The sequence below is a fragment of the Lathamus discolor genome, chromosome 3 (genome assembly GCF_037157495.1).
Source record: "Lathamus discolor isolate bLatDis1 chromosome 3, bLatDis1.hap1, whole genome shotgun sequence".
Lineage (NCBI taxonomy): Eukaryota > Metazoa > Chordata > Aves > Psittaciformes > Psittacidae > Lathamus > Lathamus discolor.
This window is the reverse complement of record NC_088886.1, coordinates 49,696,056-49,722,606: the sequence shown is the minus strand read 5'-3', so window position 1 is coordinate 49,722,606 and position 26,551 is coordinate 49,696,056. Positions and strand designations below refer to the sequence as shown.

Here is a 26,551-nt window from a genome sequence, read left to right as displayed (position 1 = left end):
ACATAAAAAGGACATGGAACTGCTGGAACAAGTCCAGAGGAGGGCCACGAGGATGATCAGGGGACTGGAGCACCTCCCGTCTGGAGACAGGCTGAGAAAGTTGGGGCTGTTCAGCCTGGAGAAGAGAAGGCTGCATGGAGACCTCATAGCAGCCTTCCAGTATCTGAAGGGGGCCTATAGGGATGCTGGGGAGGGACTCTTCGTCAGGGACTGTAGTGACAGGACAAGGGGTAACGGGTTAAAACTTAAACAGGGGAAGTTTAGACTGGATATAAGGAAGAAGTTCTTTCCTGTTAGGGTGGTGAGGCACTGGAATGGGTTGCCCAGGGAGGTTGTGAATGTTCCATCCCTGTCAGTGTTCAAGGCCAGGTTGGATGAAGCCTTGGGTGAGGATGGTTTAGTGCGAGGTGTCCCTGCCCACGGCAGAGGGGTTGGAACTTGATGATCTTGAGGTCCTTTCCAGCCCTAACTATTCTATGACTCTATGATTCTAAGTAGCCTACTCAGGTCTTTGTGCCATCATATTTCTGCAATCTGCCCTGGGTTTTTTTTTTTGTTTTTGTTCTCTTCTGTAGAAAATAGAATCATAGAATAGTTAGGGTTGGAAAGGACCTCAAGATCATCTAGTTCCAACCCCCCTGCCATCGCGGGGACACCTCACATGACTTGAACTACTACAGATATCTTCAATCCCACAATTTATGGGATGTCCATGATACTGTGTTTCATTTTGATGCTCTAGGGCAATGTACTTTGAGCTAATCTGCTGCCTAATGACAGAAACAGATGTACCAAAAGATAGAAACAGATGAAAAAGTCCTGCAGCACATTAGTACCTATGCAGAAGTATTCCTGGCAGAAGCAAGTAGTTGTGTTCTGTCTGCACATGCCCATTAATGAAGATAATACTGTGTATCATCTGATGCATTTTTTAATTTTCTCTAGTTTTCCCAAACCCAATGGTATGAGGAAATTATATTTGTATTATATATAATTAGGTATACGAGATTATGAAAGCATTCAGAAGTTTGGAAAAACTATGATCTCAGTTTCTACATAATCTTAATAAAAAGGAGTTCTATTTTTTCATCCTCCTAAGTAAAGATGCCATCACAATGAAGTATTCAAACACCATCTGTTCCAGAGGACTCTGGGTTCATTCCTTTCAAAGAAATAGACAGTAAGTAGAGGCACGCAAAGAAGGAAAAGGCATTTTCTGATGTGTTAGGAACTTGTTTAAGAACCATGACTGCCTATGCATCTAGGGAGACAATCACAGCTTCAAAACAGTTCCATGTATGAATGAGGCAGGTGAAAATTATGACTGGACAGTCTAACACAATCTTTTTTTTCCTTTTTTAAAGAGAGGTTTTTATAGAATTATGTTATAGTTTTATGTATTTTCAATTTAAGCTCCCAGATCCATGGGAGTGAAAAAGAAGCTTAAAAGGAGAGAAAGGCAGAATTAAAAAAACATATTCAAATGAGAAAGTAAACTATAAAAAACTAAAAAGCCCTACAGACATTAATCTGTAATCTGTGAGACAAGATTAAAGATAAAAATATAAAGATTTCCCAAATTAGACAACTAAACTTCTGTATCCTACCTCTGAAAGACTACACTGAAGCTACAACAAAGAAGTGTAAGAACTGTGTCCTCCCTATGCTTTAATTTGTACGTCTTCTGAAGTGGAATATGAAACTGCTCATTAATGTTTCTTGCACTGCTGTCTCCTCTTTTTTGTAGTAGCAAGCTTCCAGAGAACTGACTCATTTTGGAGTAACTTCTGTTCATATGAAATGGAAATACCTTACTATTGCCTTCATTTTTTCCTAATATTTTAAGTACCCACCCACAAGAAAAAATTATCTCCTGATCAAAGCTAAGCAAAAATGAAGAAACTTGGGTACCAGCTGGCAGGTTTTTCAGGAAGTGCCAATGAAACCAACACTGTTCCAGGATCTAGTACTTTTGGAGGGTTGGCATTTTTAATAGGTTCTTATTCCATCTTTTTTCAATATATTCTTCCCATTGCACTTCCTTCCTTCTTTCTCCCCAAACGCCTCTCTCCAATCTCTCCAGTTCCATCCACGGCTCAACTGCCTCTTGACTCTTCCCCTATTTTACTTACAACCTGTCTCAGTCTATACACTAAACATACACGACCTCAGTAAAAAATACCACATACCACATACAGCAGATTAGCTAGAGATTCAAAGACTTAGAACCCCAACACACTTCTGAGGTCTACAATTAAAAATGCTACAAAGCAAGAAGCAGGAGAGTAGCTTGATAGAATTCTTCTGGATCTAGTCAGGATGGAAAAAAAATTTTTTTACCATAACACTGTAAGTTAAAATTTATCTAATATGAAAGAACATATTAATTTTAGAAAAGCTGGATATTAATACATGTTAAGGTTGCAGGCAGATAAGTAGAGCCTGGCCTGAGGTGAAGCTAACCAAAGAGATGTGAGAAACTACTGGACATGAGAAACTGCTGGATGTGACAGAGAAAAGAGAGAAGCTCCCACCAGCCACAGACTGCCATGAGGAATGGCTGGATTTCACAGATGGTTAAAGGGGGTTATATGAGAAATGGCTGGACTTCACAGATACTAGAAGAGGACTGAGAACTGTGAAGTGCAACACTGCTAGATTCTGCTCTCCCATTGGAAGTGTTACTTTGTGGAAATGTTCTGCAAGGATTAGGATGTGCTCCAAAAGATTCACTGCAATTGTTCAAGGGATAACTGATTTTCATTAAAAGCCCTAGTAAAATAAAGCCTTCCACCATACCTGAATAGTAATCCTCAAACCCAAATTGACCTCCCCACTCATTTGATAACTTGAAGTAATGATCTCCACCTCCTGAAGCACGCTTACTAGTTAAGCACACCAACATTAAAAATAAGGTACCCAGAGGAAGCAGCAGCTCTGCCTCTCAAAGCACTGTGATGACCATGTTTCCATGTTTAACCTTTAATAATAGCAAATTTAGTGTCTCCAGAGTAAACAGTGGTCATGGCTGCATGCAGAAGTAAGCAGGATCTTCCTCCTAATCAAGATTTGTAATGGGATGCAATGTAAAAGTTAGTAAAGCAGTAAGTCTGAGAACCATAGTTTTAAAGAGGAAAGACTTCACATTTCTAGTCTCTAAAGCATACAGGATACTCTAAAGAAATAAATTGCTGATCCACATCAACGCAAGATGCTAAAGCAAAGAACCACTAACTTCTTTCATTAGTGGAAGCTAGCTTTCTAACTGATCTTGCTCAGACTTGAGCAAAAGAGTGGCCAAGTCATATCCTTAATGTTAATATACCGTCCAAAGTTACTGAAGAAACCATCTTTTTAAAGAATCAGCTGTTAACTACCAGTTATGCAAGTCATGAGAATGAACATGCAAACATTTTATTTTGTCCAGTAGTGTTTCCTGAGGAAAAAAAAATAGTCTGAATAAGGATGTTAGAATACAATGAGCATTTCAAGGGTCTAGGTCTCATCTGCTTTCTTTGGATAATGTTAGCAAAATTGTTAAGAGTAAAATAAATTTTCTAGTGATTTTGGTGGGAGTGGAAGAAAGCTACACCCAGTTGCTGCCTCATGTACAAAACCGTCATGCAGTCAGAAGTCCAAGGTCCTGTTCTATTAGCATTAGGAATGGGCTGCAGGTTGCCACCCAGCAGAGGTATGTTGTATATACCATCAAAACTAAGAACTGTGGTGAGATAGGAAAGAACCTCTGGTATAAATCTTCTGGCTTCTACCTGGTGTTTCAACTTTATTTTTTGAAAAAAAAAAAAAAAAAAAAAAGCTAAAGAGAACCTTGAAGAGATTCTTCAAGGGAAAATTAATTGAAGAGAACTCCACAGGCTGTGGAACCAGTGATGTCTGCTGGGGACCCAGAGATGTTCTCTTTACTTTAACTATGGGCAATGTAAATGGAAGACACATCTGGAAGCCTCTATTCCATACTGCTTCAGACACAAAGGTTCTCAGGGGTGATCTCAGAAGACTTTTCTTTCCCTTGTAATCAGAAGAAAAAGCACCATGGAAACATTTTTATTCAAATATTCTAATGGAGACTGGAAACACAAAAGGCACATGAACCGAGCATGCAGTTTGGGAGTACTGTATCCCAATTTAAGCGAATACCTTGAAATAGGCTGATTGAAAGATAAATAAAAGGCAAGAAAAAATGTCTTAATACATTAAGATGATGCACTAAACACGTCTTGGGTAGTAGAACACCAACTACCCACAGCACACTCTGCTATGTACAGTAATATACAATACTTACCCTGTCATGCAGTGTCCAACCAACATATTTTAAATAACTATCATTCAGGAAAGCATCACTGTACATTTTCATCCAGACACCAATTTCTTCAATACAGACAGCTCTAATTTCAGCAATAGCATCACTAATAAAGAAGAAAAGAAAAAGTATTAACCAGATTACAGATACATACCAATAACTTCTCATTCCCACTGCCCTAGCTATAATATTTTGCTTTTGCTGAATTTCACTCTGTAAGGCTTGTCAATGTTCTCACTGCCATGTCACTGATTTTCTGTTCCTTTATGTCCTGGAACTCACTAATCTATTTAATAATTTCAATATTTCTACATTCAGATATGATACTTCCACTAACTCAAAAAGCCTTACCCTAGTTTGATTCTTAGTCTATTACTCATCTTTTACCTTTCTCTTTTCAAACAGAATTACGAATCACAGCTACAAACCTCCTCTATACAATCATTTTTAAGCATCATCCCTAACATTTGCTTAGTAGGCTTGACTTACTCCAGCTAGAGGTGTAGAAGGATTAACAAGTGGAAAATGTTCTTTGGTTTAACCAAAGGAGCCTGCCAGAGGAACAGAACAGAATTTGGTACCTACACGGATCTTGTTTCATGCACTGCATGAAAGCCCTTTAACATAACCAGGAGAACTGTTTACATTTCAACGTTGGTTTCTTCCAGTTTTCTTGCTTTTTTCTACGTTCTGACTGTGGCAAGTGATGGAATAGGCAAAGACATGTTTTAGGCAGAATTATCAGCTGCTTATTGAGGAGGGACAGCAGGAAACTGTCTGGAGAGATCACCTAAAGAGATGAGGGATGGAATTTATTTCAATCTGATCGGCACTTTCCTGCCTGACTGACAGAGAGCATGGCATATTTACTAATAATGAACGACGGCTAAACAACAGGAAAAGGGATTGAGGCCATCTGGCCCTTCAGGAATTTCATCTCCAAGACATCTGTTACTATGAGAAATCACTTGTGCGACTCCAGCTGGCACTGCTTCACAGTTCGAAATTTCAGCTGTAATGAAAGAGGAGCATAAAGAGCCACTGTACAGAAGAAGGGAATGTCTTGTGCTTTGCAAACAGTGGCCTTCCTTATAATTGAGACTCTTGTTCTGTATTTACATTAAAAAATCTTTTTGGAAGATAATAAAATCAATTTAATTCTAAAATAGACCAAGAGAGCCCCAAAATGAAATCTAATTTAAGGGGAAGAAAAATAAAATAAAATTCCCAGCTTCAAGGAAGAGAATAATTGCAAAATAAAGAGAAACTGTATTTTTCCTAAAGTTTTCCATTTTATAAAATGTAAATAAAATGTACTCAATATTATGTTCAAGATACTGCATAAATTCATACACACAAAGCAGTTTAACAAAACCATGACTACTCCATACTCTATCTGCCTATTTAGCTCCAACCTCCAGACTGGTCCACCCCAATAGGTGCCATTCTACTGTATATGACCATCCAGATATCAAGTCACCTTTTTCATAAAACACATTTCCAATGTAAACATGACAATCAATCGGTATCACAGGTGACTAGAAACTTCTACAGTCAAGTCTCTGTTATTCTCATTCAATTTCAAATTACAGGGAGGAAACTACTGATGCAACAGCATAAAACATGCATCTAAAGTTAATGTGTGAATGTGCAGGGAAACTGTAGGAATGCCATCAAACCACTGTCATTGTCTCTCTTTGCCTATGTGAAGCACACTGAGTCTAGTCTATCAGCTTCCAAACAGAATCATTAAAACTGGTCTGTCAAAATCCCTGAAGACCTCAAACCCAATTGTCAATTCACAGTGTAGACAAGCCGCATTACAAAAAGAGTAGGGTATTAAATAAGCTGCTCCTATTAGGGAGTTCTCAAACAGGTTTTAGATATCGTAAGGAAGAATGTGCTAAAATATTAGATACAAGGGTTTGCACTACAAAAACTGTATTCACTGTGGAGAATGCAGTTACAATGAAGACAAATTTTAATTAAAACTATTAATATTTTCATATATATAAGTCAAATTATATATTACTTCACCCTAAACTAGATTAGCAATTCTCTTATATGGAATTATTTTTAAACTATTTTAAAAACAAAATATAGGTGGAATGAATCAGAATGTAAGACACAAAGACCAATCCAAAAGACTGATAAGTACAAATCAAGGCAGAAAAAGGTGAGCTACATATGCAGCAGCATGAAGTAGCCATGAAGACATTCCCACTAGGGGATGACAGCCTGAGTCTTCACATTCAAGCAGAGTATTTCACCACCTTATTAATTTACTAACTTTTGGAAGGATTTAATGGCAATCCCAGAAAGAACCCAAGTGTCAACAGCCATTTAATCATGCAGCACAGCCAGCCAAAAATCAGGAAAATTTATCTTTTCTGTAAAAATGCATTCAATATTTCCTAGGCAGACAATGAACAACTGATTCCCGATTCAAAAGCTTTTCAGGCTTCCCTAGGCACTATGGGCAAACACACACTACAAGCTGTTATTTATAATAGAGGGAAAAAAACCTGACAGAAATAATAAAGCTCTTCAAGTAATTACAAGATTTAGTACAATAAAAATGTAACATCCTCAGTGTAATTGAAAATGTGAAAGAATCATGCATAAGGAATGTGAAGCTAGCAAACAGACTTAAGTTGCTGGAGAAGCAGCAGAATTTGTGAGACACCAATTTCCCATTCCACCACCATCTTCCAGGTAACTGGATTACCAGTAAGAATCACTCATCTTCTGGCAGGAATCCTGAACACAGATTCCAAACCTGTACAATGCTGTATTAAACATGGTCCAGCCAAAAAGACTTTATCCTTCTGCTATACACATGATCAATTGCTTGTTATTAAACTAGTTCTTTTCTTACCACTTTTACACTTTCGCTTTGAATTGTTCAGTTTTTTAAAAATATACACTATTTTTGGATAACATTAACATAAAAACACAAATCATACCAGCACTGGAAGTATTTTCAGACTAATTAGTACATTATTAAATATCACAATTATAAAATAGTGATGTGAGTTTGTATTGCTTGTCAAATGCTTCTAGAAAGGAACAGAATCTAGTCCAGCCCAGAAACTAAAACTAATGCTGGATCTACCAATATTAGACATAAAATATATTTAAGCTTTTCAGCACAAACTGCAAATAAATGTCTCATACAGTAAATGAGAAACACATAGCAAACTATTCCCAGTCAAATTCATGACCTGTATTCCTACTCTTAGTAAAGAGGCCTCCGATGATGCAACTTAGTAAAGACATTGACTAAAGGGGAACGAGAAATTCACTGGTTCCTTTTAAAATTTTGAGTTGACAAGGCAGGCCTATAAAACTTCAGACAAACCACAGCAAACAGTGTCAAGAAATAGGTTTTACTAGTTCTGTCTCAGAGAAGCAATAATTGAAAGTACCACTTCAGCATGTATTTCATGCTAAATTATACTCAAGTATTTTGATTAAGGCCAAAAACACTGACCTTGAAACACAAACTATGTAATGGATAGTTGGGGTATGTTAGGTGGACACCGGTATGTTCCTCAGGGTCTTGCTGGAGTGGCTGCCAGTTGCAACTTTTGGCAACTGTTTGATCACAAACTCAGGTTAATCAAGACCAAAACTGAAGGGAATTTAAGCTAACCTGGCTGATCTGTACTGAAGATCTGCATTTAAATGGACGGTTACATCCTTAAATCATTACAAGTGTTGACGTAAAACATCCAAGGCAAAAGATGGAGATTACCAGCAGAGCAGTAACTGCTTCAAGACTTCCTGGAAGCTCCTAAAGGATGCCTGAATACACTCTTATTTCATGTTTGCTTGCCTAATATAACCATCAGAGCTGCTGCTTCTCACACCTTGCTCTCGAGGCGGAGAGAACTACAGATAACCTTCAGCAGAACATGGTATTACCCAACACGCAAATTGGATATGGACAGAAATAAAAGATAAGATGTTCCATTAATAGGTTGGGATAACAGTTAGCCTATGAAAAAACTTTCCAAGAAGGACAGAAATGAGGGTCGCTCACCCACCTTTGGCATTTTTTTAGCTCGCATGTCAAATTCCCAGTCAAAGGACATGAAATGTTGCAGCTCTACAATAATACACCATTGTCAGTTGGACCAAACTATGTCTGCCTCTTGGGCTGCTGTTTCTAAAAGTTTTGAAGATGTAGTTGTAAGAACTGGACAAAATGTCTTTTCTACCTTTTTCTAGGACTGTCATTTCTGGAGCTGATTTATGATGCCATAAGAGAAGAAGGGTAAGAAAAATAAGAGTGCAGAGCCCACTTGCAAAAAATCTGGTTGTCAGTGCTTATCCCACTCCTGGGAGGGGCTGATAAGCAGCACTACCACTCTTAAGTAATTCTACACAGTGTGTTATTTAAATAGCTATTTCAATAAAGTGTTACTAAGCTGATTATCCAACATAATTGCCAGACAGAAGAATTGAATTGTTTGAAGGCATGATTTGAATTTCAAGATGTAGCTCTACATATCTCTAAAAGCAGTGTTTCTCAAAGACTTACCATACTGACACCTTTGCTTATATTAAGTATGATACGTGGCTTTGTAGGAAAGGGAGCAGTGTGTGCTTTTAAACTTACTAGTAAGGTCAAACTCATTTAAGCACAAAGATGTATCTTTCTGCTCTTCTCTGCCTATCAGTGACAAACTGTCCCAGTAATATCCATATGGTTTTTCAACTTACATTTAAAAAAAAAAAAGGGGGCATTTTTTTTGTCACTTAAGACGTATGTTTCACCTCCTTAGGATAACATTTAGAGGGGAGGGAAAAGGATTTTCCTATGGTTTTACTTGCATTTTCACTTCCCTGTGCTAATTGGGTTTTGCTTGCCTCAGTGTCTTACCTGCTTCCCCACCAGACTTCCATCCAATATTCCCTCTCCCTTTTCTTCATGCAACATTCTTATTTCCCAGAGTGGAACTCACATGTAACTTGTCACCATCATCCTATTTACTCAGTAGGAAGGAAAGAAGCACCCTGGAAGGAGACAGAACCATCTTCTCTGCAAAGATGACACCTAAATCTGGTAAATTTTACCTTTTCAGTACTGCCAAAAATAGTATCTTGGGGCAGGCTCACTGAACTGCATAAATTCACAAAATCATTGTGTCCATCAGTCTGAGAATCCCTATTCAGGTCTGCCAGAAGTTAAAACTGTAATAATTCTGTTTGCTGGATATTCATTATCAGGAGAAGAAGCTCTTTGAGCATTCAAAACAAAAAGATGCTATGAAGTACTACTCAAACAAGAATTCCATGAGTCTTACCCTCTGAAAGGAAACTGTCTGCACACACTCTGCTAAGTCAGAAGTGGGCAAGTAGCAGAAACAAAATTTTGACATCTCAGATGACAGCTGAGAGTAAGGAACACTGGAATGGTGACTGGAAAAAGGGCACTATCACACCCATTTTTAAAAAGGGTAGAAAAGAACCTGGGCACTACCAACTTATCAGCCTCACCTCTGTGCCTGGGAAGATCATGGAATGGATCCCTTAGATAGGAGCTTCTAGCAGCTCCTTCTAGAAGCTATGCTAAGGCACATGGAGGACAGAGACGTGATTCGAGACAGCCAGCATGCCTCCACCAAGGACAAGTCCTGCCTGACTTAATTAGAGGGATGGAGCATCTCTCCTATGAGGAAAGGCTGAGAGAGATGGGGTTGTTCAGCCTGTAGAAGAGACAACTCTGGGGAGGCCTTATTGAGGCCTTTCGGTTCTTAAAAGGGGCCTATAAAAAAGACAGGGAGAGACTTTTCTGCAGAGCCTGTTGCAATAGGACTAGGGGTGATTGTTTTAAACTAAAAGGGGGAAATTCAGGCTGGATTCTTTACAATGAGGGTATTAAAATCCTGGCACAGGTTGCCCAGAGAGGCAACATATTACATCTGAGAAGCTATGTGGCAATAATTTCAGATTAAAAATAATCTCTGCTATGCAGATGCAACTGAAATGTTAAAATAAGCCTCTCACTCCTTTTTTTCATTTTAATAGATATGTACCCTGCAAGCAATTTTCAGCTTGTTTAATTTCAGAAAAAAAAAAAAAAACCAACTTTTCAGAAGAACCCTGAACTACCAGTATACAGAATCTAATTACTACACACCAAAGGTATTACTCATACAGACACAAGACTCATTATTTTGAGCATCACCATATCCAGAGTTCCTACACTTGCCTCATACAATCAGTTTTTGTTAATTTCAAGGACTGATATTCCACAGCCTCTCTGCACAACCCGTTCCAGAGTCTGACTACCCTCAAGGCTCTGCTTACCAGAGCCACCACTTCCGCCTGTTTACTGACCAACATGAGGAGCTCAGCAACTTGACTCTAACTAAACTTACTCTTATTCTTCTCTTTGACATTAACTCTCAGTGTTAGAAATGATAAAAAAATAATTGATAAATACATCATGAAGCCACACTTAAATAGTCAGAAAAAGTGATTCAGGAAAGAGACAAGGAGATATGCAATGAGGTAGGTACAACTCCTGCATGTTTATTAAGATTATCTCAGATTTCGACCAGATCTGCTAGATTCGGTCACTAGACTAACATTACACCTAGAAAATTGCTTAGCTGTTTCTGCATATCTTTTATGTGAGAAGTAAGCACTGAAATCTTTGAGTAAATTAGAAGCCAACCTACAGAAAGAAGATGTAACCTCACTGCAGCACCAGCTTACTTCGGAAGACAGCTACATTCTGAATGAAACAGTTTTGGAGGGCTTTTTATTTAAAGACTTGCTTTTTAAGTTACAAAGGTCACTAAGCATGAATCACTGTGGCAGAGTCTGAAACATACTATGGAAAGGCATTTATACTCTGGGAATAATTAAAATAATGCTCCTTTGAAATCATTACCACTTGTGCGTGCTTTAAGGACTGTAAAATGACATCAACTAAACAAATCATATGAACTATTTGACAGAAGGAATGCTTAAGAAACATTATGGAAGCAGACAGAAGTTCGAAATCCTTTCCTTTTTACTCCCTGCAACCCTAGTTTTCACTTCAATTAGTTGGTTTTAATACAGGTATTTTTTCCCCAGTATGTTCTTGCATAGCTGTGACTGCAGAAATTTGAATCTATGTTCTCTGCTGCCTACAGATTAGTCATTCAGATTTAAGCTGTAACAGACTCTCCCAGGAGCTTCACAGAAGTTACAGAAGCTGGAGAGGAGACTCAATTCCTCACAAAAGTGGCTCTTGGTGGCAGACTTGGAAGCAGTTACTTCCTCTGAATTTCTCTATATAGTGGCAGAAGTGGTGGCATTCGCCCTGCTCAGAGCACATAACTGCTTGACTGATTTCAGCAATTTCTTCGGTGGCCTAACAGTGTCAGCCTGGGCATCTTTTTTCAGGGCACAGATAAACACAGTTTATTTATTTGGCCTTTCTTTTGTTACAGCAGCATCAGCAAAATCAGGCCTTTATAATGGTGGTGGGAGGCATGAAAAGAAATCTTGGTTACAAAAGGAGAATTTAACAAGAAACCAAAACCAAAACCCAACCCAAACACTAAACCGGCATGCAGACCATCAAAAGGTACAGTCTTTTTCCAACCCCACACAACTACATAAGCTACTTGGGAAGATATTTTAAACTGACCTCTTGTTTGATACAATATATAAAATTCTGAAGGGACAAAAAATGGAAACACTTCACATTTAATTTCTTCAACTTACCTGTAAGAATACTCGGCTGTCCCTACAAATATTACTTACATGCCACAAACCTGCTTTCATAACAAAACAGTGTGAGCGCTATACTGAGCTAACATTCAAAATTATCTGTTGACTCTGCATACACATCCTTCTGTGGCCACGTAGTTCAAGGCTTACTGACCATACACTTCCTTTCAAATATCATGCTTGGATACTGAAGATGCACGCTCCAGCTCCCCTGTGTTGTTCATACTTACGTATTTCTTAGCACGAGCCCCTTCTAGGTTTCCTGCATGCTTTTCTCTCTATTTGCAATAATCCCTCTGCCCAACTGAACTATAGGTCCCCTCTTCTCATACACCCTCTTTGGTTTTATGCCTTTTGCTGAAAAGATTTCATAAATGATAAAGTTTTAAAACAATTTAAAACTGAAAGGTCAATTGCATAGTTTAGCATCTTTGAATTTTATCTTTTCACTTCAGTAAGTCTATTAACATTTAAAGAACAGGTTGCACCAGGATGCTGCAGATACTATGAGGTATCTTGTGATGCAAAACAACCCTAAATCTATTTTTAAATACACTACTTTTCTCTGATCAACCATACTCTAAATTAGCATGTACCAGTCCAAATCGACTGCATGCATGTGCACATTCAGAGATACACATGAATATAACCTGCTGTGGTCTTGTATTCACAAGACATAGCATATCAACTGTTAAAACCACCCCTTTTGGTGTGCTAACACTACAATTATTTTTTTAATGTTTTTGCTGTAAACTTCCAAAATAATTAACAAACAAAAAAATCTATGTTAACTGCAATTAAAGCTTTTTGATTGTTTTTATGTAATTTAAGAAGGAAAAAGCCTAAAGTTGTAACTGTGGCTAAAGGGTATATGGTGGAAACATCAATAATTTGGTGTTTACACCTAAAACATACAAAAGGAAATGCAGAGTAAAGGTACTTGGCAACCAAAACTGTCAACTTACAATATGCAGTGATCATTTGATTATTTTTAGGATATCTCATGTTTGTGCTCCCACCTCGGAAAATCCATGACTCTCACAACTCTTTAAAGTTGTTTTACTGAATTAAAATAAAGTTAAGTGGGTGGCTCTAGTATGTAATTAACAGGGGTTACGCTTTTATTTTCTTCCAGAACTTCAGTGGTTTTGAAACTGCTCTTGTGGCATCTAGAATATTATATCAGAAGAAAAATCAACACAGAAACTAACCTTGATGTTATTTATGATTATACTTTGTTAGCAGAGTCTACTGTAGCATGCATTTTCTTACCGGTATCTATGAACAAATATACCCTTAAAAATAGAGTTCATCATATTTTCGATTTCATCTTGGTTTTCTTGTAGCTGGAAAAAAAAAATAAAAAAAATGGGCAAAACAAAAAATATATTAAAGATCACTGCTTACTATAATTTGATATTCTATAATTCTTTATTGGGAAACATTAGAAGATCATGAAACAGCACTTAATTAAAGGCATTAGTAGACTCATTTTCTGCTTTTCCAGCATATGCCTGTATTGTCTGCATACACATGTGTATATATATGTATATATGCAATTCCTTAATGGAAGTTAACAGTGGAAGAAAGTTAACATTCTCCACATATATCAATTATTTTCATTTCAAATTAGCCCTTTGAAGACATCATCACCATTTTTTTGCTACTGAAATTTAGGCAAGTTGAGACTGCGTATTCAGAAATGCCAACGACCATGTATTCAGTTAAATAGATAGAACTAAGAGTGAACGACAGCTGCAGAAATGAAGCTGGTTACACACCAGGATTCCCCTCCGAAAAATTCAATTTTCCATTTCAGAAAAATACTTAAAGATGTTCTTAATCTTAAGTATGAGTTTGTCAGTTGCTTCAACTTCAGCACCCACAATAACTGAGTTTCTGAACCAGGAAGCTTTCCAGAATCAGAGTATGGGTGCTTGCTGTTGGAGTACACCTGACATCCAGGCCTTAGATTGCAAACCAAACCCAAATAAAAAGGTGTTAAGAGCATGTTAAATAAGATTATGCCAATTATGTACAATCAACTTTTGGAGCAGAACTGCTACTGCACTCAAAGCCATCATTCTTCCATCAGATGTTTCTTAATGGCAAAGCAGAATACCACATGTGTGAATGTAAATTTTTCCACATTTTCAGTATGAAAACCACAACAAAGCCTTGCTAATACAGAGTGCATATATGCATAAAATAATCAAACCTATGTAATTATGGACATATATAACAGATAAAAAAATCTTAAAGCTAGAGGCAGAATTATGATCACCTCTTTTGACTTCCCACACAGCATGAGCTCAGACACACTTTCACCCAGGGGTTTGTATTTTTCAAGCCATGCTTATGAATATTTCTACACTATCTTCCAGATAAGATCTAAAGCAGCTTGCAAAACTCAGTAAATGAAGTCTCCCAGTTGTCTAAAAGCTAAAGAGGTGCTGTCTGCATTTTGCATATGGGGAAAACAAGATATTGAGGGCTCCTGACTAAACTGTCAAACACCTGCCAAAGAAATTAATTTCATAGTAAAAGGGATTATTTACAGAGGGAAAAGTTGGATGCACACCAAAGGTCTCATAAACAAAACAAACAACTTCAGACACGGCTTCTGAGAGAAGCACTATTTTCAGCATCAGCTCAACCCAAATATGCACAGACTAAATGCTTGTTCTAGAATACATAATCCAAAAGGGAGTGTGAATTTCTAATCACTCCTCAGCTGGTTGACTTCAAAGGCTACAAGCAGGCAAGCATCCACAGAAACATGAGGCTAGAGACAACCTAGCAGAGAGCGTGGAGTAAAATGAGGTTGCGAATGAATGAAGAAACCTCAGAAGGGACTCTGCAAAACTACTGAGGCCCTGAAAGGGAAAGTGGAAGCTAATGAGAACTTTGGGTATGAATCATTAATATCAAAGCACACCACAGAAGAGAGGTAGGAGAGACTGAACCTTATGAGAAGATTAAGATACTGAAGAAAAGTGTACTTTGACATTTGTTTGACTGTGAAATGGAGCAGCACCATACAAGATTTAGTGGCACAGATTAGGTGACAGCATGGTTGGCTTCCTCTTTTTTTCTGCATGGAAGTTACAGCTTGCTATAAACAAGGTAAGTTATCAGCTATATAACACACAAGGATCCAGAGCTGGTGTAGAAGCAGAATCAGAGATTCATTAAGTCCATGTGAGATCTCTTACTTTTGTGTGCTAACATTTAAAATCATTTAAAAGCTCCAATGTGTTTTAGATTCAGGGAAGAAAAGGAAAAAAAAATTTCCAAAACTGTAATTGCTTTTTACCATTCCAGCTTTTCTAGATCATGTACTTGAATTTGAGTGCTAAATTTCAGGCATCTCCAGAGACCATTTGGGCCTTGGAATTCCTGCTCTTAGCAATGCAAAAGTGATATACTCACCCTTAAGCCTAAGTAAAAAATAAAGGAAACATTCTCTTATAGATGCTGCAAGAATTCTGAGAAGGTCAAAACTACATGTACGACAAGCACCAAATTCAGATTACTACTGACAGCAACTAAGACACAACCTCCTCTCTATAATGGGAGACTTTCATAAATCATCCAGTTTAGTTCAAAATCTCACTGATGACACTAGACCTTCACACATTATTTTCATTTCAGGACTGAGAATGAAACACTTGGGAGAGTGTTCTATTTCTTCTACTTCAGATTAATTTGCCACACTTAGCTCAAGAACTGTACCTCTATAACTTCATGAAGATAAACATATGCCCTTGCATGTGCTTACGAGGGTTTATTATGGCACTACATCAAAAGAATCTACCAAGAAAGTGCCAGCACAGAATACAATTGTAAAGTCAGTGTATTTAAACACAGGAAACATACAACAGTATGTTAGGTGTTCTTACAGAGAGCCATTATGACATCTGATTTTAATAAATCTCTTCTATACAGGTCACCCTACTACGCTTAACACAATGTGTCTGAGGACATACTCAGTCCCCATCACTCCTCTCTGGCCTACACCTGTGCAACACTTTGATTATTTATGGTGAGTAGTGGTGTGAGAGAGACTGAACAGACCTATAAAAAGTTAAGGTTTGCTAAATGATCATTCTGTAAGTGTCTCACAGCCCCGTGCTGGCCTGAGCATCATTGCTTCAAGACTCTCCAGAGCAATTCTATACTGCAGCTCCAAAAGACATTGAAAAGAAAGCTGAAGGAATGAGCACAGAGGATGTTCATAGACACAGAGACACTAAACCAAGTTAATCAGCATAATTGCTGACTTTGTCCTTCTCTGGAAATTCAAAGCAATAATTAACAAATGTGGATTAGGAACTATGCTCCAGCTGTTTTAACAAAGCAATTCTGCTTTTTGAAATGCTTTAAGGCTAACATTAAAATTAGTATTTAATTTAAAATGTTTCTCTTGCAGTTTGGGCAGGAGAGATTGCTCTTGCTCTGTATCTTAATGCAGGATTTTTAAAGAATTATGAAAGCCAAATAAAATTATGTTATGGATCACAGGGGTAAAATAAAAATAAATAATTGCAATTATCCACAGAAAAGACTTTAATGTCAGGCAATTTTGAGTCAAAATTATACCTAGAAGAATTAAAGGTGCACACAGGTAAAGCACCTAGACTTCCTTAATGTGCCATGGAAAAAACAGCAGTGGAGGAAATATATTCAAAACCTAATATATTAAAATATTAGAACTCAATCTGTCATATATATTTCAATTTTTCAATCCATCTTGTGAGTTTTCTATCTTTACACATTATAGTCGTTTGGGTGTATATGTATTCATTTTTTACTTGTCATCTTTAAATTTCCTTTAAATACACCTCTAAACCTGAATTCCCTGGGATATAATACTTTATTTAGGGATGATTACAGCAACCTTCTAATGGTTTTGCTCACCTAATGCGAGACTGGCACTCACTAAAAGCAATCTCCCTAGCTTCTTCTCCAGGTGCTACAGCCCCCACTCCAGTGTTGCTTGAAAACAGCTACAAAAAGAAGTACTAATGAGACACTATGTCATAATTGCAGTGATCAAAGGGAGAAAGGGGCAGTGCAGTGAGGGACTACATACGATCCTCTTTTCAGAATTTTTCTGCATAATCAAAACAGTTACTGCTTATAACTTGAACCTAATCTTCTTCCTGCCTGCATGACCCCTGTAACGGGGTCATATATACAAACCCATAAACAGAAATTCTCCCTTGTGTGCAGAACAGCACATGTACTCACCAGTGTATTAGTACAAGATTCAAAAACGTGGTCCAAGTAATACGCTTGAGATCACACAAACATGACTGCAGAAACCTATCTCTTGTTTCTTTTTTACTATGGCACTCAAGTCACAAACCACCCTGGACTTTCTGTAGAGAGAATGAATACAAACTAGGAAAAACAAAATAAATTGTTTTTTTACTTGCCTCTTTTCTTTTCTGAAGCAGCAGCTCCAATCTTTCATTAGCTCTTTTACCAATCATTTTGTTTCTCTCAGCTTCATACTGCCTCTGAGTATTATCCTGATGAATGCTCAGGTTTAAGGCAACGTTCACAAGAGCAGTCATAAGCTTCATAGCTGCAAAGGCAGAAGACAGAATATGACTCTTTACTTGTAGTCAGAGCTAAAAAATATTTCCTCAGCAGATCCATGGTCACAGAAAATAACCAACTCAATCCTGACACAAAGCCACCTGGAAAGGCACTTCCCACCCAAGCAATACCCAGGTCACCCAGCTCGCCTATAAACAAGAAGAGTGTATACATTTACTGCATTGAGCTTCGGGCCATGCTTCAATACATGCTTCATGGCATGTATTATCACTGGAAAATACTGGAGATCTTTGGCTTCTCCTGTTCCTAATGTAAGTGCTAGATAAACATGCATCTAATGACAGAAGCCATCAGTGCCTTAAGTAACTCAAGCTAGTTGAGATGAACCTTGGGTTTTTGCACTTGTTTATCATTGCTTGAAGTTTCTAGCAACATAATCCATTCCAAATCATGGCAACTATTTCTTCCACATAGCACAGATCTTGGGTAACGTCTCTAATGTATGGTGTGCTTTCCTGTCTTGTCAATCAAGCCTCTCAAACATCTCTCCCACATGATCGATATGAGACCAGAGTGCATGCCTCACTCCATAATCTCTCTCTTATGAAATAATCAACCATAATCTAAGATAACAAGAAATCAAGATCGCCTAGAATTGAAGATAGTATCAGCTGGACAGGAATACAGTTTCCATCTCAGTTTAAACAGCAGGCACAGAAGGTTACTTGACTGCAAGTCAAGTAGTGCTCACCTTTGAATACCTGATTTGTAGAGGTGAACTCTGAACCTGGAAATTTACACTTGCATAATTCACGTTTTTACCATCCCACTACTGACTATGGTGAAGAAACTCTAAACTGCAGAAATACGGATTTGATGAGTAGACTGTTCAGTGGATGAGGAACTGGCTGGATGGTTGCATCCAAAAGGGTAGTGGTCAATGGCTCAATGTCTGGATGGACACCAGTGACAAGTGGTGTCCCTCAGGGGTCTGTAATGGGACCAGTACTCTGACAGTATCTTAATCAACAACATAATGGGATTGAGTGTACCATCAGCGAGTTTGAAGATGACAGGAAGCTGAGGGGTGCAGGTGACACAGCCAAATGAGAAGCCATGCAGAGGGACTCAGACAAGCTCGAAGGTGGGCCCATATGAGCCTCATGAGGTTCAAAGGGGCCAAGAGCATGTGGGTTGGGGCAACCCCTGGTATCAATACAAGCTGGGGGATGAAGGGATCGAGAGTACCCCTGAGGAGAAAGACTTAGGGCTACTGGCGGATAAAAGATTGGCTATGAGCCGGCAATGTGCACTTCCAGCCCAGAAGGCCAATTATATCTCAGGCTACATCCAAAGCAGCATGTCAGCAGGACAAGGAAGGCGATTCTGCCCCTCTACTCTTCCGTGGTGAGACCCCACCTGAAGTACTGCATTCAGCTCTGGAGTCCTCAGTACAGGAAAGATACAAACACTTGAAATATTTGGCATGATCTATGAACAATCCAGACAGAAGAATCTTCCAATATTTCAGCTCATAAGATGAGCAGAAAGGTCATCACCTGACATAACCAGCTTTAGACACCTATACCCAAGCCAGCCACCCTAGTATTGATTTGTAATTGGAGAAGAATAGTTAGTTCCAAAGAGAAATTAATCTGTCTTGCAGGAGACATCTCATATAGATCTGATGAAATATACTCTAGAAAACTCTATTTCGAGCTAATGATATACCCAATGCTTTCATTAGATGTAGGCAGCTGTGTTGAAAGGTGCAGTGTGGCTGGAGGTAGAAGACAAGAAGACCTACAACTATGGCCCAGTGCTCCCAAAAATAATGCTTCTCAAGAGTGAAGGCACAGATTTTACTTTCTGGTGGACTGAAATTCTTTGATGATACAATTTTCATGATGCTTATTTAGAATAAATTTGTTACTCTAAAACACAAAATTATTAAGACATTCTATACAGCAAAGGAACATGTAGTAACAAAATACAAGACGTAAGCTTACCACTTCTGATTCACAGGATTCAAAAGTGTCAATTCTCTGACACTAAGTGCCTCAGCATACTCCTTTTCAAACAAAAAAGTGCACTTAAAGTATACTTTAAGTATAGTTATACCATATATGGTACTTGGATTTGATCAAGCTTTTCAGAGTTCTCAGTGCTGGTCAAATTCCACCTCAATCAAAACTCGGAATAATTCTCAAGTGGCCAAATAGTAGCAACTTCTTTAAAAAAACTCTTCTCTGTGCTAGCTTACTTACCAGCTAATGTACTGGTGTGCCTGAAAGCCCGGACCTGGGAATCTGACAAACCAGTCAGAAGAGAGATCACTGTGTCCATCATATATTCATCATAAATGATGCTATACTGACACTGTCGAATGAGCACTCCAATGAACTCGCAGAAATTGGATCGAAACTTCTTCCACTGTGGCCCAGGCATGGTAAGCGGATAATCACCACTGTCCTGAAGAACAAGAAAATGAAAATATGAAGTACTAAAAGTCTCCCGTTTAATGTATTTTAATGTTGTTGTGGTCTAAGCCTCTAAGCAATCCTCTAACTTTATCCTTCAAGCCAATTGAAAATAATAAATAAAACCAATACATTATTCTTCAGTAAACAAAGAAACTTGTTGGCATGAAAGTACTTTCACAAAGACTTCATTGTAACTGTTCTACACTTGCAATACTAGCTCTGTGTAGTACAAAATATGCACCAAGACTCATTTCTTTGTGCCCTGGGAAGTGGGGGGAAAAGATGAAAAAGAAATTTTTCAAAATATTGAAGGTCAAAACGTAAAGGCAGTCTTGTGAGATTGCAAGTTTGTGTCATTCTCCATGCCTTCTTTAACTCCATGTTAATACCCTAATACCTGTTCAAGGCCATGGATAAGATGGAAGACTTGCAGAAGTAAATACTGAAAAAGAGCAGTACTCATATTTATAGCTACCCTGCTTAACTTCTTGAATCACGGCCTTGGCATTCCATTTAGAATTGGTCAGAAAAAGATACTGCTGTCCTATAGAAAATTTGTGTTTCATTATTTGCTTTCCTCACTGTGCAAAATGAACACTCAGAACATGTCATTTTTTTATACATGAAAAATAATAAAAAAACCCTCAAACCCCACAGTTAAAACAATCTCAAAGCTAAAAATCATTCACCATTAGGAACATTATTATTTTAACAGAAGATACCCAATCTGAATTGAAATACACTTGTTTCAAACAAAAATGCCTAGGTCTACTCTACAGAAAGAGTACTTCTTTCTGTAATACTGTTCCCAATGGTAATTTTCATTTCAAGCTACTCTTTGGTTTAAATTGCCATTTCAGATGAATAAAACATTAATTTGCACATAGAAAACAGAGTAGAGTGCTGAAAAAACCTGCAGTCCTATCTTAGGAATCTGGAGTTCTTTGTTGTATGCTGGCAGTTCCAAGAGGTGAACTTCAGAACCCAGAATACCACCACCAATTTCAGTGGGATGAGAAAACTTTCTACAGTTCTTCCTGCCTCCCCTTACTAATTTCTCTAACATCCAGGATGCAGACAAATAATTATATCCCCCTCAAAGACATACAAAGATAAATTACGGTCTACATGGATCCAGACCAGGACTAATGTGGACCCAAGCTAGTTCTTGCAGAGGCAGACCAGGCTGGGCTCTCTCACCCCACCAGTTGTAAGTTTGCTCCATGCTTTTGTGTGACAGTACACTTGTGCCCTTAAACTGGCTAAATCACAAACTTTTCCATACCAGCATTTCAGCATCTAGGGCCTACTCAATCCACCACACTGACTTTTCAAGATGAGCGACTGTAACTACCTTTTCAAGTAATCTTATTACTTTTTCATTTCCAATTATTACTCTTTCCTAAAGCTCATGCTAGCTTGTTATTCCTCATCCAACAGTTTAAATCACTGCTTTGTTTGTCAATGCAATTTCTCAAACTGAGCTGGTTTCATCCACTGGTTTCTTGCCCATTGCATTTTTAAACAAAAAGTATATTGTAATATATTCCAGAATGTTTCAAGAACTATGTGTATACTATACCTCATCAAATTCTTCTGTCATTTTCCTTATGATTTCTGCATTTTGCATGTTCCTAAACATTTCAATTCTTACAGTGCCTGTGAGGTAACAAAGGAAAAAAGAAATTAACCAAATCCATTTTACTGTTATGTCAAATATCAATATCTTCCTGCTGCTAAATTTACAGCTCAATAATACATAAGAAGAAGTATATAATGCAATAACAGGAACACATTGAACAAGACAGTCTTTTGAAGAAGTGGGTAAAAAAAAATAATCATCTCTCCTGTAAAATACTATCAGACTAGGAGTTAGTAAAAATGTCCATCTTTTTACTCTTTACAACTGAGCAAGTAGAATCCAGAAGTGATAGCAATGTAGAACTCATGCCACCTCTGCAGCTGCCAAGAGCTTTCGATTTTGTGTGCAAAATAAAATAAAGCCCATCTTTCAGTTCGAAAGCCACTACTAGCAATTCTCTACTTGCTGTGATGAGTCACCTGGATAACAGATATACCATGATCTCTGTGCAGAGACACAGGAGTTGTTTTCATACTGCTTAGAGCGCAGGACCAACAGGGCTTATTGATATGGACACAGCACTGTGTGAATGAACCTACAGCACCTGCAGAGCAGAGCTAGCATGATCACATAACACGATGCTATTGTCAGGAGGTTCTTCCAAAACTAAGGGCTCCAAAGGGCCCAATCAAGATGTAAGGCAGACCAGAAGCAGCAATTGTATTTATGTTATTCCTTCATCTGGATTATGGCAATCCCCACTGTTACCTGAACAGCAAAGCTGATTTATTTTCATTGTTAATTGTACAAAGGTACCAGAATTTAAAATATAATGACACAACAACAATAAATGAAAATTCTTGTGACTTGATCCTAAAAGCAATCGGTATAAACAAATATTTTTACAAAACGAAAAAATTTTCCACTTTACTGCCTTTGCAACTAGACATTGTCTAAATAAACAGCCATGTAACTCAAGGCAACATTGGAGCATTTTTTTGCTACTATGTGATCTTCTTTTTGCCACTTCACTTCTTCTTTTGTTAACGGAAGAGGAGGAAATACAGAAAAATTAAGCAAACTGCAGAGCTGCAAAATCCATCCCAATATCATTAACATTACAAACAGTAATTGTTTAACAGTCTCCCTGCTTTTGGAAAAAGTTCAACTGGATTAATGATCCACTGCACGGCTCCAAAACTTCAAACCATAATAGAAGAAGCTTAACAATTAATAGTGTTAGTCCCTCTACAAAGGATAAAGATTAATTCAAATATTCTAAATATTATGAGAATGTTTTAATTCCTTGAAAAACACACACTAGAAACATAAGCATTTTAAAATATACCAGCACAGGTACAGCACAACAATCCTCTGTATCTTGGTAGGGGCTTTGTTTCACAATGCAACTTAAACCCTGATTTCTTGAATTTGTTTTGCTTCTTCATGAAATAATGTTTATTTGCCATCTGTTCCCTGCTGGCTAACACTGTCACCCTCAGTTCTAACAATGGCAATTGAAGTTTGTGCATGGCAATTTCCATATGATCAATAAACAATTACTAATGCAATATTATTACTATAAAACCAGAAACCAGAGAATCCTATCATATGACAGTTGAAAATCTATTTTATTAGCTTTGAAATCATCTGTACATGCAGCTTTATTTTAATGTTTCCCCCAGTATTGCAAGTTTTGTTTTGATTATGTGAAACAGTTTCACAGTATGTCTCAGAGAATTGAATAGGGGACTGCTGTTCTTAGCAATCCACCTCAACTGCATTAATTCTTCTTTATCTCACTGCATGCTGTCATCTGTTGCTGTTCTCATTGGTACTATAACCTTTTTTTTTTTTAACAGCCCCAATTCTAATTTTATTTATTGAGTTATGACTTCTGTTAATAACCTTAAATAGCTTCCACATAATATATAACCATGTTACTTTCTTCGAGAAAATACCATAAAAATACCATGAATAAAATCCCTCATTAATGCACTTCCCTCAAATCAAATCTCCCTTCAACTTCGTATAATTCTACTGTGGTTTGTAAAGCAAACTGTACACATGGTGGCACAGCCACACGGAACCTGCCTGCTAAACTGACATCAAGGGAAGAGGCTGCAAACACAAAACTATGTAACACAGGTAGTTTCTCTTGAATCATGGAAAGGCTTTTACCTTCCATGGCTAGAACTGAGACAGCATCATCTTATCTGTTGGGCTTTTTAGGATTTCTACTGATCAGTGTGTGCAAGTATTATAGATAAGGCTAGTGTAGTTTCTATACATCCTCGAAACAAGCAATGGTTCAGTTCTTCGGGAGCAGAAGGCAAGAGAATGCACAGGATGAAACAACCTTTTGACATCTAGGGATGCCATGGTGGACAGGAGCTCGATACTGCCAAGGAGTGAAGATGAACAGCTCTTACCAACTCACTGTTATGTCTCATTCTTTCCTCCACTTTTTTTGACAAAGTCTATTGGAAGTCTTGTCAAGCAAAATGAGCATTTCTACTTATCTGGCCGTAGGTATTAGCTTTGGGCTGACTGCTTTTCCCAGCACCATCTTCCTCCACGTGACCAGAACACAATCCTGTCTGGTTTTCTGGGAAATTGATTTAATATTCTGTAAATATGCTATGAAGACTCTGCTAACAAACATTTCAGGGTGTCATAACTTTTCTACACTGCAGCAGTCAACATTGTTCAAATTTAGAGGTTTTTATGATTAGTGAAAGGCTAAAGTCTCTCCTTTAAAAGTGAATCCTTAAAATTTAACAGATTTTCTATAAAATACCACTGAAGGTGTGGAATGCATTCCTACGGTCTCTGCTTTACTCATGTTGCTACTAGTCTTCTATCCTTTCTAAACTGAGTTTTACCTCAGTGACTCAGTTTTACCTCTCATGAAATTCTCACTGTGTACTTAGTGAAGAGGAATTAAATTGTCTTAGATCATTAAGAAATTGAGAAGCCTATTCTACTTGAGTACTAACTTCTCATTTCAAAGTTATTCACACATACTGTGTTTTTAAAAGTCTTCTCACTGACAGGTAAGTATATTTCCTTAATGACAAAATTCCAGTTCATAGATAACAATTTGATTTGTCAGTAATTAATCATACCACCCAACCAGGCTTTTAAAAATGAAAAGAGAAAACCCATACAGATGATACGACTACAGAAGAGAAAGACTAAGAGGGCCTATATAAAATTGGATGAATACACTTAAAACACACAAACAAGCAAAAAAACCCATACAACTGTGTACAAAACAAGATACAGCATTTCCAGGAGATATAACAGTGGCTTCAAAACATGTATTGATAGTGAGAAGCCTAGCCAGTTATAACAGTAAACCCTGCAAAAGAAAAGCAAAGAAGGATCTGCCAAATCTGCCAAATCCTGCCAAAGAAGGATTAATTGTGGGAGCTTAAATTTGTGGTGACTGATTTGTATCTCTCAGCCACACAAACTGGAAAAACAGTAACCAGAAGAAAGATTTATAAAGGCATCAAGATGAAGACACAGGAAGATTTGTACTGGAATGTATCACATGAAAAAAGCAGTATGTACTTCCGCATTAGCTGAAGGTTGATAGCTGGGATCAGAGCACTGGAAAGTAATTTTGACTGTCAAAACTGTTGAAAGAGGACATGTTAACAAAGATTTTGCAAGGGTGGATGATGATTACAGAACTGCTGGGTGGGCAATGTTTCTTTCCCTTTGTATCATAGAATCATAGAGTAGTTAGGGCTGGAAAGGACCTCAAGATCATCTAGTTCCAATCCCCCTGCCATGGGCAGGGACACCTCACACTAAACCATCCAACACAAGGCTCTGTCCAACCTGGCCTTGAACACTGCCAGGGATGGAACATTCACAACTTCCTTGGGCAACCGATTCCAGTGTCTCACAATCCTCACAGTAAAGAACTTCTTCCTTATATCCAATCTAAACTTCTCCTGTTTAAGTTTTAACCCATTACCCCTTGTCCTGTCACTACAGTCCCTAATGAAGAGTTCCCCCCCAGCATCCTTATAGGCCCCCTTCAGACACTGGAAGGCTGCTATGAGGTCTCCATGCAGCCTTCTCTTCTCCAGGCTGAACAGCCCCAACTTTCTCAGCCTGTCTTCATACGGGAGGTGGCCAGACCCCTGATCATCCTAGTGGCCCTTCTCTGGACTTGTTCCAACAGTTCCATGCCCTTTTTATGTTGAGGACACCAGAACTGCACACAATACTCCAGGTGAGGTCTCACAAGAGCAGAGTAAAGGGGCAGGATCACCCCCTTCAACCTGCTGGTCACGCTTCTTTTGATGCAGCCCAGGATACGGTTGGCTTTCTGGGCTGTGAGCGCACACTGAAGCCGGCTCATGTTAAGTTTCTCACTGACCAGCACCCCCAAGTCCTTCTCCGCAGGGCTGCTCTGAATCTCTTCTTTGCCCAACATGTAGCTGTGCCTGGGATTGCTCTGACTCACGTGTAGGACCTTGCACTTAGCATGGGTAAACTTCATAAGGTTGGCATCAGCCCACCTCACAAGCGTGTCGAGGTCCCTCTGGATGGCATGCCTTCCCTCCAGCGTATCAAGTGAACTACACAGCTTGGTGTCATTGGCAAACTTGCTGAGGGCGCACTCAATCCCACTGTCCATGTCATCAACAAAGATGTTGAACAAGACCGTCCCAACACCAATCCCTAAGGGACACCACTCGCTACTGGTCTCCAGCCGGACATTGAGCCATTGACCACAACTCTGCGTGCCAGAGTTCTTTATCCACCGAGTGGCCCATCCATCAAATTGATATCTCTCCAATTTAGAGACAAGGATGTCATGTGGGACAGTGTCGAATG

At 38.3% G+C, this 26,551-nt stretch overlaps 1 protein-coding gene across 3 annotated transcripts in view; it reads right to left on the bottom strand.

The window, feature by feature from the left end:
• The window catches only part of STAG1 (STAG1 cohesin complex component), a 183,435-nt gene that overhangs the window by 58,257 nt on the left and 98,627 nt on the right, over window positions 1-26,551 (bottom strand). For all 3 annotated transcript variants that reach the window (XM_065675112.1, XM_065675113.1, XM_065675114.1), the window contains 5 exons: window positions 21,692-21,768; window positions 19,894-20,098; window positions 17,500-17,651; window positions 13,331-13,404; window positions 4,304-4,427 (listed from right to left, as the gene is read on the bottom strand). In XM_065675112.1, the coding sequence (XP_065531184.1) occupies window positions 4,304-4,427; window positions 13,331-13,404; window positions 17,500-17,651; window positions 19,894-20,098; window positions 21,692-21,768 (632 nt within the window). The remainder of the gene's footprint in view (window positions 1-4,303; window positions 4,428-13,330; window positions 13,405-17,499; window positions 17,652-19,893; window positions 20,099-21,691; window positions 21,769-26,551) is intronic.